Below are 14,474 nucleotides of genomic sequence, written 5' to 3' on the forward strand. Positions count from 1 at the left end.
GAATACTTGTTCAAGTCTCCTGAGATCCCTCCGTACCTCCTTGGGGTTCTCTTTTCTTGTGTCTTGTGACCCGTTAGCAACTTTGCACAGAGACTGACAATTTGGAGTAGGTAGGTTCTCTATTTGTAGTTTTACTCTAACACCTGCTCCCAACAATTCCCTTTCTGAATGGAGACCTCTCCTTCTAGTAATGAGTATTTGCTTTGAACTCTAGAACCAAGACCCTCAACATTCCCTTTTTGTTGTATACCACCCTGGTGTGTGACTTACAATTAATTCAAGCTATCTATGCTTTGGGAGATGAATAACATTTAAAATCTGAAACCTGCAACCTTGGTATACACAAGTCAGAACCTGGCAGAATGGAGTATGTTCTCACCTTAGGTACAGCAAATGCAGGTGCAATTGGAAAATCAATAGGTTCTACAGCAGCATCGGCAAATGCTTCATAAAGAAATAAAAAGTTTTTAAAATCTTTTTTATAAGCACCTAAAGCTTTAACAACTGTTACATATAATATACAAAAAGGCAAGTTTCCTAACCCCTGTAATAAATGTAAATTATAGAATCTTAGAAAAGGAATAGATTTACAAGCTGTTGATTTTCATGAGTAGGGGGTTAGGGAGGATTTGCCTCCAGGGACATTGGCGTTATTTCGAGATATTTTTGGTTGTAGTAACAGGTACAACGCCAGTTACTGTGGTAGAGGCCAAGGATCTGCTAAACATTCTACACAATGCACAGAACAAACCCCAAAACAAAGAATTATTTGTTGTAAAATATCAATGCTAAGGTTAAGAAACCATGATCTAAACTAAGAATAAAATGAAGTTAGAGGTTTTTATAAAGTAACAAAATTTCTGTTTTACTCTTTATGAAGAATGCCAGGCATATTTTACAGCTAAAAATAGGCTTAAGGAGACTGAGGGTGTGCCAAGGCCAGAGTTAATAATGAATGCCAGAACACCTAGAATTCATATTTCTAGATTCCTCATCCCGTATTTTTCATACATATGGGATTTAATCTGGCTACCTTTCCCCACATTGCCAGGGTAAAACATGTACCCGGTATTCTCCCACTCATTTTCTAGGCCAGGAAAATACTTTTAAAGCTTACTATTCTATAAAGCAAATTATAACAAAAATATTAAAGGAGCTCCTATCTCAAGTTAAAATATATACTAGTTATATCCTGTCACAAAGCACAACCTATATAGCTACAAATAGCTTCAGTATTATGGTATTAGCGACGAAGAAACTCAGTGTTAGGAATGGCTTACAAAGGGTTAGGAATAAACAAGTTCAGAACATTCTCTACCTGCTATTCTTGCCAGCGGTTTCACATTGAGTCTCTTGGCTGCATCTGCAGTCATCAGAACCACAGCGGCTGCTCCATCATTCAGTGTGCTGGCATTGGCAGCTGTGACTGTGCCTGAAGGCATCAACATGAAGTCAAAACATTCCTTCACACTGAGTTAATTTGGTCCAATTAAATTCACACCGAGTACTGCCTATGTTGCTAGAGGCATGGAAAATTACAGACGGAGGTAACTCCTGCCCTCGGGGAACACACATAGCTAACTATAACAATGTAAGAAAGCTCTGTTTTCTGTTAATATTTTATAACAGTTTGCTCAGAGCTAGCTCAGAAACACATGCAATGATCGCACTGGGCAAATGCTGGTTTACAATTCTTTGAAGGTAAAAACCAGTTCATTTTTTTTTCTCCCCCTTCTCTTTGCTTATCCATCATAGAGTAGACACTATATTTTTTGAGTGTCAAAATCATATTTCTTCTCTACAGTCATTTAAGTTAAATGTCAATGAATACTAAAAAATCACTGAACTATAATTTGAAACAATTTTCTGGTGTGTAAATTATGTCAAGCTGTTTCATAAAAATACCAATGAAGACCCTGTAACAGACTGCTAATTTTTTTTAATATTATATGATGCTTATTTTTAAAAAAAACAAACAATCCATTCCTACAGTTGGTTTTAAGAAATTCAATCAGGAAAGGATTTCAAAACCCTTAAGAACACTGAACTCTCATTTATACTAACATCCAACAACTATTTATTGAGGGCCTACTACTACATGCTAAGCACTGGAGATAGAACCGTGAACTACACAGTTATCATCTTAGTCCTCAAGAAACTAACAGGTATTTAACATAATAAGTAAACTTGACTTTCATATCACCATCAACTTTCAGGATGAACTGCATGTGAAAAACAATCCTAAAGTCATTCTGTAATCTCTTTCCTAGGATTTACATATTAAAGGTCTTAACTGTTAAGTGATGTTTTCTAGAATTATTTTTTTAAATCCTTACGCAATTCCAAAACTAGATTAATATTCCATTTTTCCTTCTGTTTCATTTCTTAATACTAACCATTTTCTTTTTGGAAAACTGTCTTCAGCTTTGGAACTTTGCTAAAATCAACACGTTTATATTCTTCATCTTCTTTCACCACTACATCTGGTTTACCTAAAACAAAAACCTTTTTAAGTTAAGTAATCACCAGTCATTCAGTAAGAAACTCGCACAAGGTGCCTGGTAGTCTGTGCGTCCCTTGTATGCCTGCATACCTTAAACTGTCCGGAGTACTGCTGTGCAATCTGTCATCTATAAATCTGTGTCTCACAGCTTATTAAGTAGCTTAACACAATTTAAATCTATTCAGCCCCATTCCATTCTCCTGACCCTAGGGGTAGATGCCTGACCTAGACTGGATAAGCTCTACTATTCCATCATTCTTGGGACAGTCATTATTCCTAGAACAGAGACATAACCTAAACCAGGTAAATGAGCCTTTACTGTTGATTTAGTCTGCTGGAGTTGGTCAGGAGCTCTCTTTGAGCCTTAGAAATGTGACTAAAGATAAAGGCAGAAACTTAGGAAGCCTGAACAAATTAAGCACAAAGCACGTAGCACTGAGTAGCCAAGAGAGCATGTCCTAACACTGAATTCCCAGGTCAGTCCCTAAAATCCCCTGAGCTGACTGGCTGCCTGCCTCATATCCTTCAATTCTAGGAGGTAACCCAGAAGTCTTCTATTAAGTCCTCTTTGTAGCTTACGCTAATGTGTTCTCTGTCACTTACATTAGAAAGGGTTCTAATAAATACATTTCTCAAAATAATATGCTTAGTGGAACTTAATGAAATCTTAAATTGGATTAAACTATATTATCTCTGAACTGGCAACATTTCCTTTAATTAAGCAGAAGGGTCAGTGTCCTCAGTTGAAATGAAAAAGATTAAAATGTACTAATTTAAAACTTAAAAAATTTAGCAACATGTAAAGTCTACTAAAAATTAAAATATATTTTGGAATATTATCATTCTACCTTTTACTGAAATTGTGACGGGAATAACTTCTTTTCCAAATTTTCCAGCTTCCCATGCTGCTTTACTTCTGGTGTAGGAGTTAATAGCATAAGTATCCTGTTCATCTCGTGAAATATTCATCTTTTTTGCAGTATTCTCAGCACAGTTACCCTGATAAAAGTTGGAATTTTTAAAAAAACTAATTACATTTGTATAACATAAAATAGCAGTTAAGTTTAGTTTCAAGTCTTAAATTCAAATACTTGAATTAGCCCAGAAGTTGCTATTTCAACAGCAAGTAATTAAGTAGTTATAAAACCCATCATTAGAAGTCAAAAAAATGCCCTATATTCAACAGTTGAGCCAAGCAGATGCAATAAGCATAGTAAAATATTTTCATCAAATGAGTGGCTAAAATCAACATTTTATAGAGCCCATCATTCAGTTCCATTTCTAAATTACATATCATTTTTTTAAATAAGCAGTACTTTTAATACTACATGGCATTTCGCTATTTAAAAAGCAATAATTACCATATGAATTTTATTGTAGACATCAGTTAGCCCATCTTTTACAATCAAATCTTCAAGCTTTACCCCACCGTACGGTGTTGCTCCTCTGCTCATGACGTAGGGAACATTGGACATGCTCTCCATTCCGCCTGCCACCATCACATCCTGATCAGCACACACACACAAAAATACCACAAATGGCAATTTAGAGAAAAGATGCAAACTCTATACACTTTACACAACTACAACAAACAAGTAGTGTAGACTGGCTTTATTAAACATTTGTTATGCAGTGAATACAGAAAGTACCCTCTCAACCCTGATGAAAGTAAATGTCTACAATGTGTAATGATAATTAAGGCCTGAGTCAGCCGGAGGGGATGCAAGATGGCAGCAGAGTAGGTGGAAGTTACACTCATCTCCTTCCAAGACCAAACTGCAGTTACAACTAAAATACAGAACAATCATCCTGAATAACCAACTGAAGATTTGCTGAACAAGTCTTATAACCAGGGATTTATAGAACCACATCAAGACTGGCAGAAAGGGCAGATACAGGAAAATGGCTGACCCCATTCCCATGTGAGAATTTTTAAGGATATCTCAGCTGCAAAGGTCCCCCCTGAGGAACATGGAGTCTTAAGCCCATGCCAGATTCCCCAGCCCAGAGTACTAGAGTCAAAAAGAGAAGCCCACAAAACATGGCTGTGAAGTCAGCAGGGACTCTGTCTGCCAGAGAGTCGGGAGCTTTCTAGAAACCCAGGTGCTCTCTCAAAGGGCCAGGGCACAAAATCTCTTTCATAGCCACTCACCCTGGGCTCCAGTGGAGGGAGGGCAGCTCACAAGTAGACTAGACTTATGTTTGGAGAGAATGAGTAGCATAACTCCAAGGATACAGCTGAAGAGAATCACCAGGGTCCCTATACAGAGTCCCTCACCCACAGGTACCATCTTGCTTGGGTAAAGCACTGCCCTCCACACAGTATGAATGCAATACCCCCACCCTCCAAACTTCAGAGGTCCTGCCCTGCTGAGCTCACACTCTGCGGCAAAGTCAGCTGCCCAGGAACGTATTGTAGAGGTCCAGGAAGACTGGATGTCAGAGACTGAGTTGTATGAGACTAGGGCAGGGGCCAGTTTGCCCTCACATGCCTGACTTGTATAGAGCCCTCTCTTCACGTGGCCAAATATAGGTCTGTTTGGGTCTAATAAACTCTGCTGGCCTCACCCTGAAAACTCCCTGAGACCCCTCTGCACCACAAAGGTCTGTGGGCACCCAGCAGGTGGCAGCCAGCCTTGGTGTACCTTGAAGTTTTTACTGTGTGGCCTCAGACCTAAGATGAGCACCCAAGTTTGAATCTGTATCAGTCAGTTAAACACCACTCACATCTATCTGGTGACTCACTGAGAACCTACATCAGGTAACTTACATACAGCCAGAGGCTCTTTCAGTGACAGCCTAGCAGACAACGTAGGCAGAAGCAGATCTTGGAGTGCCTTGGGCCTTTTGCTGACCTGCCCCCTGGCTCAGTGCTGGTGGAAGTAGCCTTGGTGCACAGCTTGACCCTTCCGACGCACACACAAGCCTGGCAGAGGAAGCTACAAACTGATTCACTTTGTAGCTCCAAACATTGCCCAAGGCCAGTTACAGGCAGACACACTGACCTATACCAGAGTCCCTCCCAAGAGGCCCCAAAACCAACACACCCAGTGGAGGGCTTAAGACAACATTAGAGTAGGATGCAATTAGCTCCACAAGCAGCACCTCCAAAGGGAAATCTTGGCATGCACCAGAGCCTGCTGAGGTGAATTCCACTTCATGTGGTCTGTACCCACATAGCAGCTCATACACTGCTGGGGGTTGACAGCCAGCCTCAGGATTGACCCCACACGGACAGGCCAATAGCAATCAAAATTAAACTACAGACACTACCATGTGAGAATACAGCAAGAAGACAGCCATCTATAAACCAAGACACACCCTCACCAGAAGTGAATTTACCAGCACCTTGATCTTGTATTTTTCTCTCTCTCGAACTGTGAGAAATAAATGTTTGTTTTTTTAAGTCCAAAAAAACAAAAAGAAAACAAAATAATACCACAGAAAGTCTCACATGACCCACACAAGGGACATTCCTGGAGCCTCCAGCTCACTGACCAGGGAGACAGTGCCACTGGGTCCCACAACACCTACTACATGAGGCCACCTTACCAAGACTGGGAGGCAGTAGATCTACCTGATACACAGAAACAGAGACACAGCCAAAAAGGGAACAAAAAATGCCCCAAATAAAAGAACAGATATCTCAAAAAAAGTAAATGAAATGGAGGTAAGCCTTCTACCAGATACAGAGTTCAAAAAAGTGGTTACAAGGATGCCAAGGGAACTTAGAACTTCAACAGCATAAAACAGGACATAGAAACCATACAAACTTGTCAGAAATGAAGACTACAATATCTGAAATGAAGAATACTATAGAGATAATCAACATTAGGTTAAATAAAGCAGAGGATCGAGTCAGTGATTTGGAAGACAAGGAAGCAGAAAATACCAATCAGAGCAGCAAAAAGAATTTTTTAAGAATGAGGATAGTTTAATGGACATTTGGGACAACATGAAGTGTTACAACATCCACATCACAGGAGTACCAGACGGAGAAAAGAGCATGGTATTGAGAACCTATTTAAAGAACTAATGACTGAAAACTTTCTTAACCTGGCAAAGGAAGAAGATAAACCCAGTAAGAACAGTCCCAAACAAGATAAACTCAGAGAGGCCCATACCAAGACACATCATAATTAAAATGCAAAAGATTAAGGACAGAGAGAATCTTAAAAGTAACAAGGGAGAAATGGTTGGTTACCTACAAGGAATTTGCATAAAATTGTCAGCTGATTTCTCAACAGAAAAGTTTCAGGCCAGAGGGATTGGCACAAAATATTCAAAGCAATGAAAATCAAGGAACTACAACCAAGACAACTCTGCCCGGCAAAGTTACCATTTAAAATTGAAAGAGAAATAAATAGCTTCCAAGACAAGAAAAAGCTAAAGGAGTTCATTACCACCAACCAGGATTGAGAGAAATGTTAAAGGGACTTGTTTAAGGAGAAAGGAAAGAAAGAAAAAAAAAGGAAAATAGTTAAAAAGAATAAAATGGCAATATACATACCTCAAAATAATAACTTTAAACATAAATGGTTTAAATGCTCCAATCAAAAGACACAGGGTAGATGGATGGCTAAGAAAATAAGACCCATATATATGCCGTCTACAAGAGACCCAAATGAATTGATCTTCAAAACAAAATCACAAGAAAACAGCAGCCTTAAGTGACACACTAGACCAGATGGATTTAATAATATTTTCAGAGCGTTTTACCCCAGAGCAGCAGAATACAGATTCTTTTAAGTGCACATGGAACATTTTCTAGGAGAGACCACAGGTTAGGACATAAAACAAGTCTCAATAAATTTAAGATTATTGAAATCATATCAATCATTTTCTCTGACCGTAACAGTATAAAAGCAGAAATCAATTAAAGTAAAAAAACTAAAAACACACAAATACATGGAGGCTAAATAAAGGTTACTAAATAATGAATGGGTAACAATGAGATCAAGGAAGAAATCAAAAGATACCTTGAGACATGAAATAGGGAACACAACAACCCAAAACACAATGAAAGCAGTCCTAAGAGTGAAATTCGCGGCATTACAGGCCTAACTCAAGAAAAACCTCAATCTATCTAACCTTATACCTAAAGGAATGAGGAAAAGAACAACAAAGCCCAAAGTGAGTACAAGAAAGGAAATAATAAAGACCAGAGTGTAAAATGAAATAGTCTAAAAAAAAAAAATACAAAAGATCAGTGAAACCAAGAGCAGGTTCTGTGAAAAGATAGACAACACTGATAAATCTTATATAAGACTCATAAAAAAAAAGCAGACAGCACCCAATAAAAATCAGAAATGAAAAAGGAGAAATAACTGACATCACTGAAATACAAAGGATTATAGGAAAATATTAAAGCCCTGGCCAATGCAGTTCTTTTGGTTGGACATCATCCCATGAAATAAAAGGCTGCCAGTTCGATTTCCATTCAGTGCACATGCCTGGGTGGCAGACTCAATCCCCGGTAGGGGGCATGCAGGAGGCAGCTGATCAATATTTCACTCTCACATTGATGTTTCTCTCTCCCTCTCCCTTCGGCTCTAAAAATCAATTAAAGCCCAGCCAGCATGGCTCAGTGGTTGAGCATCAACCTATGAACCAGGTGATCATGGTTTGATTCCGTCAGGGCACATGCCCAGGTTGCAGGCTCAATCCCCAGTGGGGGTCGTATACGGGGCAGGTAATCAATGACTCGCTCTCATCATTATTGTTTCTATCTCTCTCCCTCTCCCTTCCTCTCTCTGAAATTAATAAAAACATTTTAAAAATAAAAATTAAAGTCCATTAAAAATCTTTTTTAAAAAGAAAGAAAATATTGCAAACAACTATATGTCAATGACTTGGGTAATCTAGAAGAAATAAATTCCTAGAAACAAACATACAATCTTCCAAAACTGACTGAAGAAAAAGAAAAAGAAAATTTAAACAGACTGATTACAACTCATTAAATAAAAGCTGTAATAAAAAAAATCTCTCAACAAACAAAAGTCCTGGATCAGATACCTTCACTGGTGAATTTTACCAAACATTCAAAGAACTAACACCTATTCTTCTGAAACTATTCCAAAAATTTCAAGAGGAGGAAAGACTCCCAAGCTCATTTAATGAGGCCAGCATTATCCTAATTCCAAAACCAGATAAAGATGCTACAAAGAAAATTATAGGCCAATATCCCTGATAAACACAAATGCAAAAATCCTCAACAAAATATTAGCAAACCGAATCCCACTTGGTCATACACCATGACCAAGTGGGATTTATTCCTGGGATGCAGGTTGGTACAATACCCACAAAGCAATTAACGGGATAAACCACAAAAACAAAATGAAGAATAAAAATCATATGATCATTTCACTAGATGCAGAAAAAACATTTAATACAATCCAGTACCCATCTATGATAAAAACTCTCAGCAAAGTGGGAATAGAGGGAGCATATCTTAACGAATTAATTAAGGCCATATATGACAAACCCACTGCCAACCTCATACTCAATGGGCAAAAACTAAAAGCTTTTACCTTAAGATCAGGAACAAGACAGGGGTGTCCACTTTCACCACTCTTATTCAACATAGTACTGGAAGTCCTAGTCACAGCAATCAGACAAGAAGAAGAAATATAAAGCATCCAAATTGGAAAGGAAGAAGTAAAGCTGTCATTATTTCCAGATGACACTGTGTATACAGAACCCTAAAGATTCCACCTAAAAACTACAAGAACTGATAAATGAATTCAGTAAAGTAGCAGGAATCAAAATATCCAGAAATCAGATGCATTTTTATACAATAATAATGAACTATCAGAAAGGGAAACTCAGAAAACAATGTCATTTATAATTGCATAAAAAATAATAAAAACAAAGGAATAAAAAAAAAAGTTTTAAATAAAATACCTAGGAATAAAGTTATTCAAGGTAAAACTCCTGAACTCAGAAAGTTATAAAACACTTAAAGGAACTGAAGAAGATACGAGTAAATGGAAGCATATACCATGTTTATGGATAGGAAAAATTAACATCATTAAAATGTCCATACTACTTTCCAGTGGTAGAGACTTCCCAACAACAACATGCCTCTCATTAAGGATCTCCTTCATTCCTCTCCAGAAAAGAAGAAACACAAGAAGACATGCATGTTGGAGAGCCCCAATTCCTACTTCATGGATGTGAAATGCCCAGGATGCTATAAAATCACCACCATGTTTAGCCATACACAAACGATCTTCTGTCAGCCTCCAGGAGGAAAAGCAAGCTTACAGAAGTATGCTCCTTCAGAAGGAGCACCTAAAGCCCTCAAATCAAGATGAGTGAGGAACCATCCCAATGAATACATTCTGGATAATAGCGAAACAAAAATATTTCCATAATACCCAAAACAATCTATAAATGCAATTCCTATCAAAATACCAATGGCATATTTGACACAACTGGAAATAATTAATCCAAAAATTTATACTGAACCATAAAAGACCCAAACAGCCACAGCAATTTTTTTTTTTTTTTTAATATATCTTTATTGATTTCAGAGAGAGGAAGGGAGAGGGAGAGATAGAACCATCACTAATGAGAGTCATTGACTGGCTGCCTCCTCCACACCCTCGACTGGGGATCGAGCCCACAACCCGGGCATGTGCCCTGACCAGGAATCGAACCATGATCTTTTGGATCCTAGGCTCAACCGCTGATCTACGCCCAGCCAGGTGCCACAGCAATTTGAGAAAGAACAAAGTAGGAGATATCAAGCAACCTGATAAACTATACTACAAGACTAACAATCAAAACAGCATCGTATAAAAACAGACCAAAACTGAATGGAACACATGCCTTTATTTTATTTTTTTTTAATCTTTATTGATTTCAGAGAGAGGAAAGGAGAGGGAGAGAGATAGGAACATCAATGATGAGAGTCATCGATCGGCTTCCTCCCACACAACCCATCAGGGATCGAACCCGCAACCCAGGCATGTGCTCTGACCAGGAATCAAACCTTGACCTCCTGGATCATAGGTCAATGCTCAACTGCTGAGCCATACTGGCTGGGCTAAACTCATGCCTTTATGGTCATTTAATATTTGACAAAAGAGGCAACAGCATGCAGTGGAGTAAAGATGGTCTGTTCAATAAACAGTATTGGGAAAACTGGACAGGTATATGTAAAAAAATGAAACTAGACCACCTTATACCATACACAAGAATAAACTCAAAATGAAAAAGACTTAATTATAACACTTGAAACCATAAATAAAACTCCTAGACAAAAACATAGGCAGTAAAATTTAAGACATTTCTCATGGCAATATTTTTTTCTGATATATCTCCTCAGACAAGGAAAACAAAAGAAAAGATAAACAAATGCAACTACCTCAGACTAAAAAGTTTTTGCACAGCAAAAGAAACCACTGACAAAATTAAAAGACAACCCACTGAATGGAAGAAGATATTAGCCAATGATACATCTGATAATATCCAAAGTTTATAAAGAACTAATACAACTCAACACACATACAAAAAAATCCAATTAAAAAATGGCCAAAGGACCTGAAAAGACACTTCCTCAAAGAGGACATACAGATGGTCAACAGACTTATGAAAAGATGCTCAATGTCACTAATCATCAGAGAAATGCAAATTAAAACCACTATGAGATACCACCTCAAACACAGTAATTCTGATGACAGTCAGATTGGCTATCAATAAATCCACAACGACAAGTGCTGTCGAACCCTTGTTCACTGTTGCTGGGAATATAGAGGATCCTCAAAAAAATTAAAAATGGAACTGCCTTATGACCCAGTGATTCCACTTGTAGGAATATATCTGAAGAAACCCAAAACCTGACTTTAAAAGAATACATGCAGCCCCATGTTCATTGTGCAGTGCTATTTATAATAGCCAAGATATGGAAGCAGCCCAAGTGCCCATCAATAGACGAGTGGATAAAAAAGCTGTGTTACATATATACAATGGAATATTACTCAGCCATAAAAAAGAAAGAAATCTTACCATTTGTGACAGCATGGATGGACCTACAGAGTGTTATGCTAAGTGAAAGAAGTCAGTCAAAGACAAATGCCATATGATTTCACTTATATGTGGAATCTAAACAACAATATAAACAAAACAAAACCGGACTCACAGATACAGAAAACAGAATGATGGTTGCCAGAGGGGAGGGGACTTGGGGGACTGGGTAAAAACAGTAAAGTGATTGAGAAGTACAGATTGGTAGTTACAAAAGTTACGGGGATGTAAAGTGTAGCATAATACTGTGATAAGTATGTATGGTGCCAGGTGAGTACTAGAAATATTGAGGGAACACTTTGTAAAGTATATGATTATCTTAACCACTATGCTGTACACCTAAAACTAACAAAAAATGATACTGAATGTAAACTGTAATTGAAAAAAAAGTAAAAGAGCCCTAGCCTGTCTGACTCTGTGGTTGGAGCGTCAGCCTGCGGATTGAAGGGTCCCAGGTTCGATTTTGGCCAAGGGCACATACCTCAGTTGCAGGCCCCATCCCTGGCCCCAATGAGTGCAGCAGGCAACCAATCAATGTCTCTCTCAAGTCAATGTCTCTCTCTGTCTGTCTCGCCCCCTTCCACTCTCTCTGAAAAGCAGTGGAAGAGGTACCCTTGGGTGAGGATTTTAAAAAAAAAGAGCCAGACATTACTAAGAATACCAGGAATTGTTCATATAAGATCATCTTCTGAAATTCCTATTTTCCAACCCTTCATTTTACACTGCTAAAAAATGTAATGTCTTCTAAAAGATTAGAAATAATCCCAGTTTCAAGAAATAATCCTACAATTTCTTCAATCGAGATGCTCATCAACAGACAGATGATCTGCTCGATAATAACATGCAGCCCCTCCTCCCACCCAGGTGTCCTCCGCACTCACCTGAGTGTGTTGGCTAGAATGGATGTCTGATCCGCTCCTGAGAGGGACTCCAGCAAGGCATACTGCCACGGCCCTGGATGACCTGACTTCTCTCCCTCTCCAATCTCATGCCCGGACCCTCCCCTCAGATCACAGGCGCCACACTCATTCCAAACACCTCTGCACTTCTGACCCATCCACAAACATGTAAAAACACCTATTTTCCTTTAAAACTAATCAAAATAGCCCCATCATGCTTTGCTTGATCATGTATTTCTATCCCTTCTTAGCACAGTTCCCCTTCCTTTTGTGTTTTCCATCTACCGTGTAATGCTTTTATTAGCACTATTATACTGTACTGCGGCTATAGCTATATGGCGAATCTTCTCACTAAACTCCTGATCTAGAAACCCTGTCATATCTATTTTCATGTTTTGGGGGCCTGGCATATATAATAGAAGTTTTATAAACATTAATTAACATATTATTACAAATCAACAAAAGAAATTCATTTACATTAAAGGGCTAATTAAAGCGAACATTATTTTCTCACAGCCTTTAATCAGGAATGAGGAGAAACAAGTTCTAGACCAAAAAAACAAATACTCTACCTATTTTGAAATATGGAGATTTTTCAGTAGTTCTCATGTATATTTTATTGAGTTGTGCAGAAATGGTGAATATTTTCTGGGAATGATAGCAGTAAGTGACAAAATAAAGTATCAGTCATTCTTCAACATGAAATAAAATTGATCATAAAGATGTAGTACATATATACAATGGAATATTGCTCGGCCAGAAGAAAGAAATCTTACCGTTTGTGACAACACAGATGAACCTAGAGGGTACTATGCTAAGTGAAATAAGTCAAAGAAGAATACCATATGATTTCTTTTATACGTGGAATCTAAAGAACAAAGTAAATGAACAAACAAAACAGACTCAGATGCAGAGAACAAACTGATGATTGCCAGATGGGAAGAGGTTTGGGGGGCTGGGAGAAAAAGGTGACGGGATTAAGAAGTACCAACTGGTAGTTACAGAATAGTCACGGGGATATCAGGTACAGCATAGGGAATATAGTCGATAATACTGTAATAACTATGTGTGGTGCCAAGTGGGTACTAGACTTATCAAAGGGGGGATCACTTTGCAAACTACATAAATGTCTAACCATTCGGCTGTACACCTGAAATGAATATAAAATAATACTGAATGTCAACTGTAATTCAAAATAAAATAAAATTGCTCATAATTATTCAAAATAAGGCAATTCCTAGTATTCCTATAAGTCAGATAATTATATACATGCACAAATGAATTAAATAATCATAACTGAAAGCATTTTAATGTAGTGCAATAGCATTTGGTAGAGAACCACAACAACTGAGACAAAACTCTGTCATTTTAAGTTTTGTAACATCTAAACAATCTCATGACCATTTTTCACCCACTGGTTTCACAAGGGTTTGGTAATACTCAATGTTGGTGTTATCTTATACGTAGGCAAACAAACTTTCACATCCTTTGGAAAGTAACTGGTTCAACTTTTATGGAAAACATTTGAAAATATCAAAATTTTAAAATCTTCTGATTCAAAAATTTCCCTCTTAGGAATCTTTCCAAAAAACTTGCATATGACAAGATTTTTCAGTGTTTTATTGACCCATCTCCAGTGAATGTCACATAGTAAGTGCTCAGCTAATGTGAAACAAAAGTAGAATTAAGACTTAATCAGGCTCCATGTAGATCAATGGAACAGAACAGAGACCCCAGAAATAGACCCCACGCCATTATGGTCAGTTAATATTGGACAAAGGAGGCAAGAGCATCCAATGGAGTAAAGACAGTCTCTTCAATAAGTGGTGCTGAGAAAGTTGGACAGATACATGCAAAAAAATGAAACTACACCACCAACTTACTCCATACACAAGAATAAATTCAAAATGGATAAAAGACTTAAATGTAAGTCATGAAACCATAAAAATCCTGGAAAAAAACATAGGCAGTAAAGTCACAGACATCCCACATAGTGGAATTTTCACTGATACATCTCCTAGGGCAAGAGAGAAAAAAGAAAA

The 14,474-nt window shown here is 37.9% G+C and overlaps 1 protein-coding gene across 3 annotated transcripts in view; it reads right to left on the reverse strand.

The window, feature by feature from the left end:
* ACAT1 (acetyl-CoA acetyltransferase 1) overlaps nt 1-14,474 on the reverse strand; it is a 61,159-nt gene that overhangs the window by 33,203 nt on the left and 13,482 nt on the right. For all 3 annotated transcript variants that reach the window (XR_014000054.1, XM_081154755.1, XM_081154756.1), the window contains exons 6-10: nt 3,865-4,008; nt 3,352-3,502; nt 2,397-2,492; nt 1,319-1,432; nt 380-444 (exon numbers count right to left, since the gene is read on the reverse strand). Coding sequence is in view for 2 of the 3 variants with exons in the window: in XM_081154755.1 (XP_081010881.1) it covers nt 380-444; nt 1,319-1,432; nt 2,397-2,492; nt 3,352-3,502; nt 3,865-4,008 (570 nt within the window). In the remaining variant the exon portion in view is untranslated. The remainder of the gene's footprint in view (nt 1-379; nt 445-1,318; nt 1,433-2,396; nt 2,493-3,351; nt 3,503-3,864; nt 4,009-14,474) is intronic.

The sequence above is a fragment of the Miniopterus schreibersii genome, assembly GCF_964146895.1.
Source record: "Miniopterus schreibersii genome assembly, chromosome: 12".
Lineage (NCBI taxonomy): Eukaryota > Metazoa > Chordata > Mammalia > Chiroptera > Miniopteridae > Miniopterus > Miniopterus schreibersii.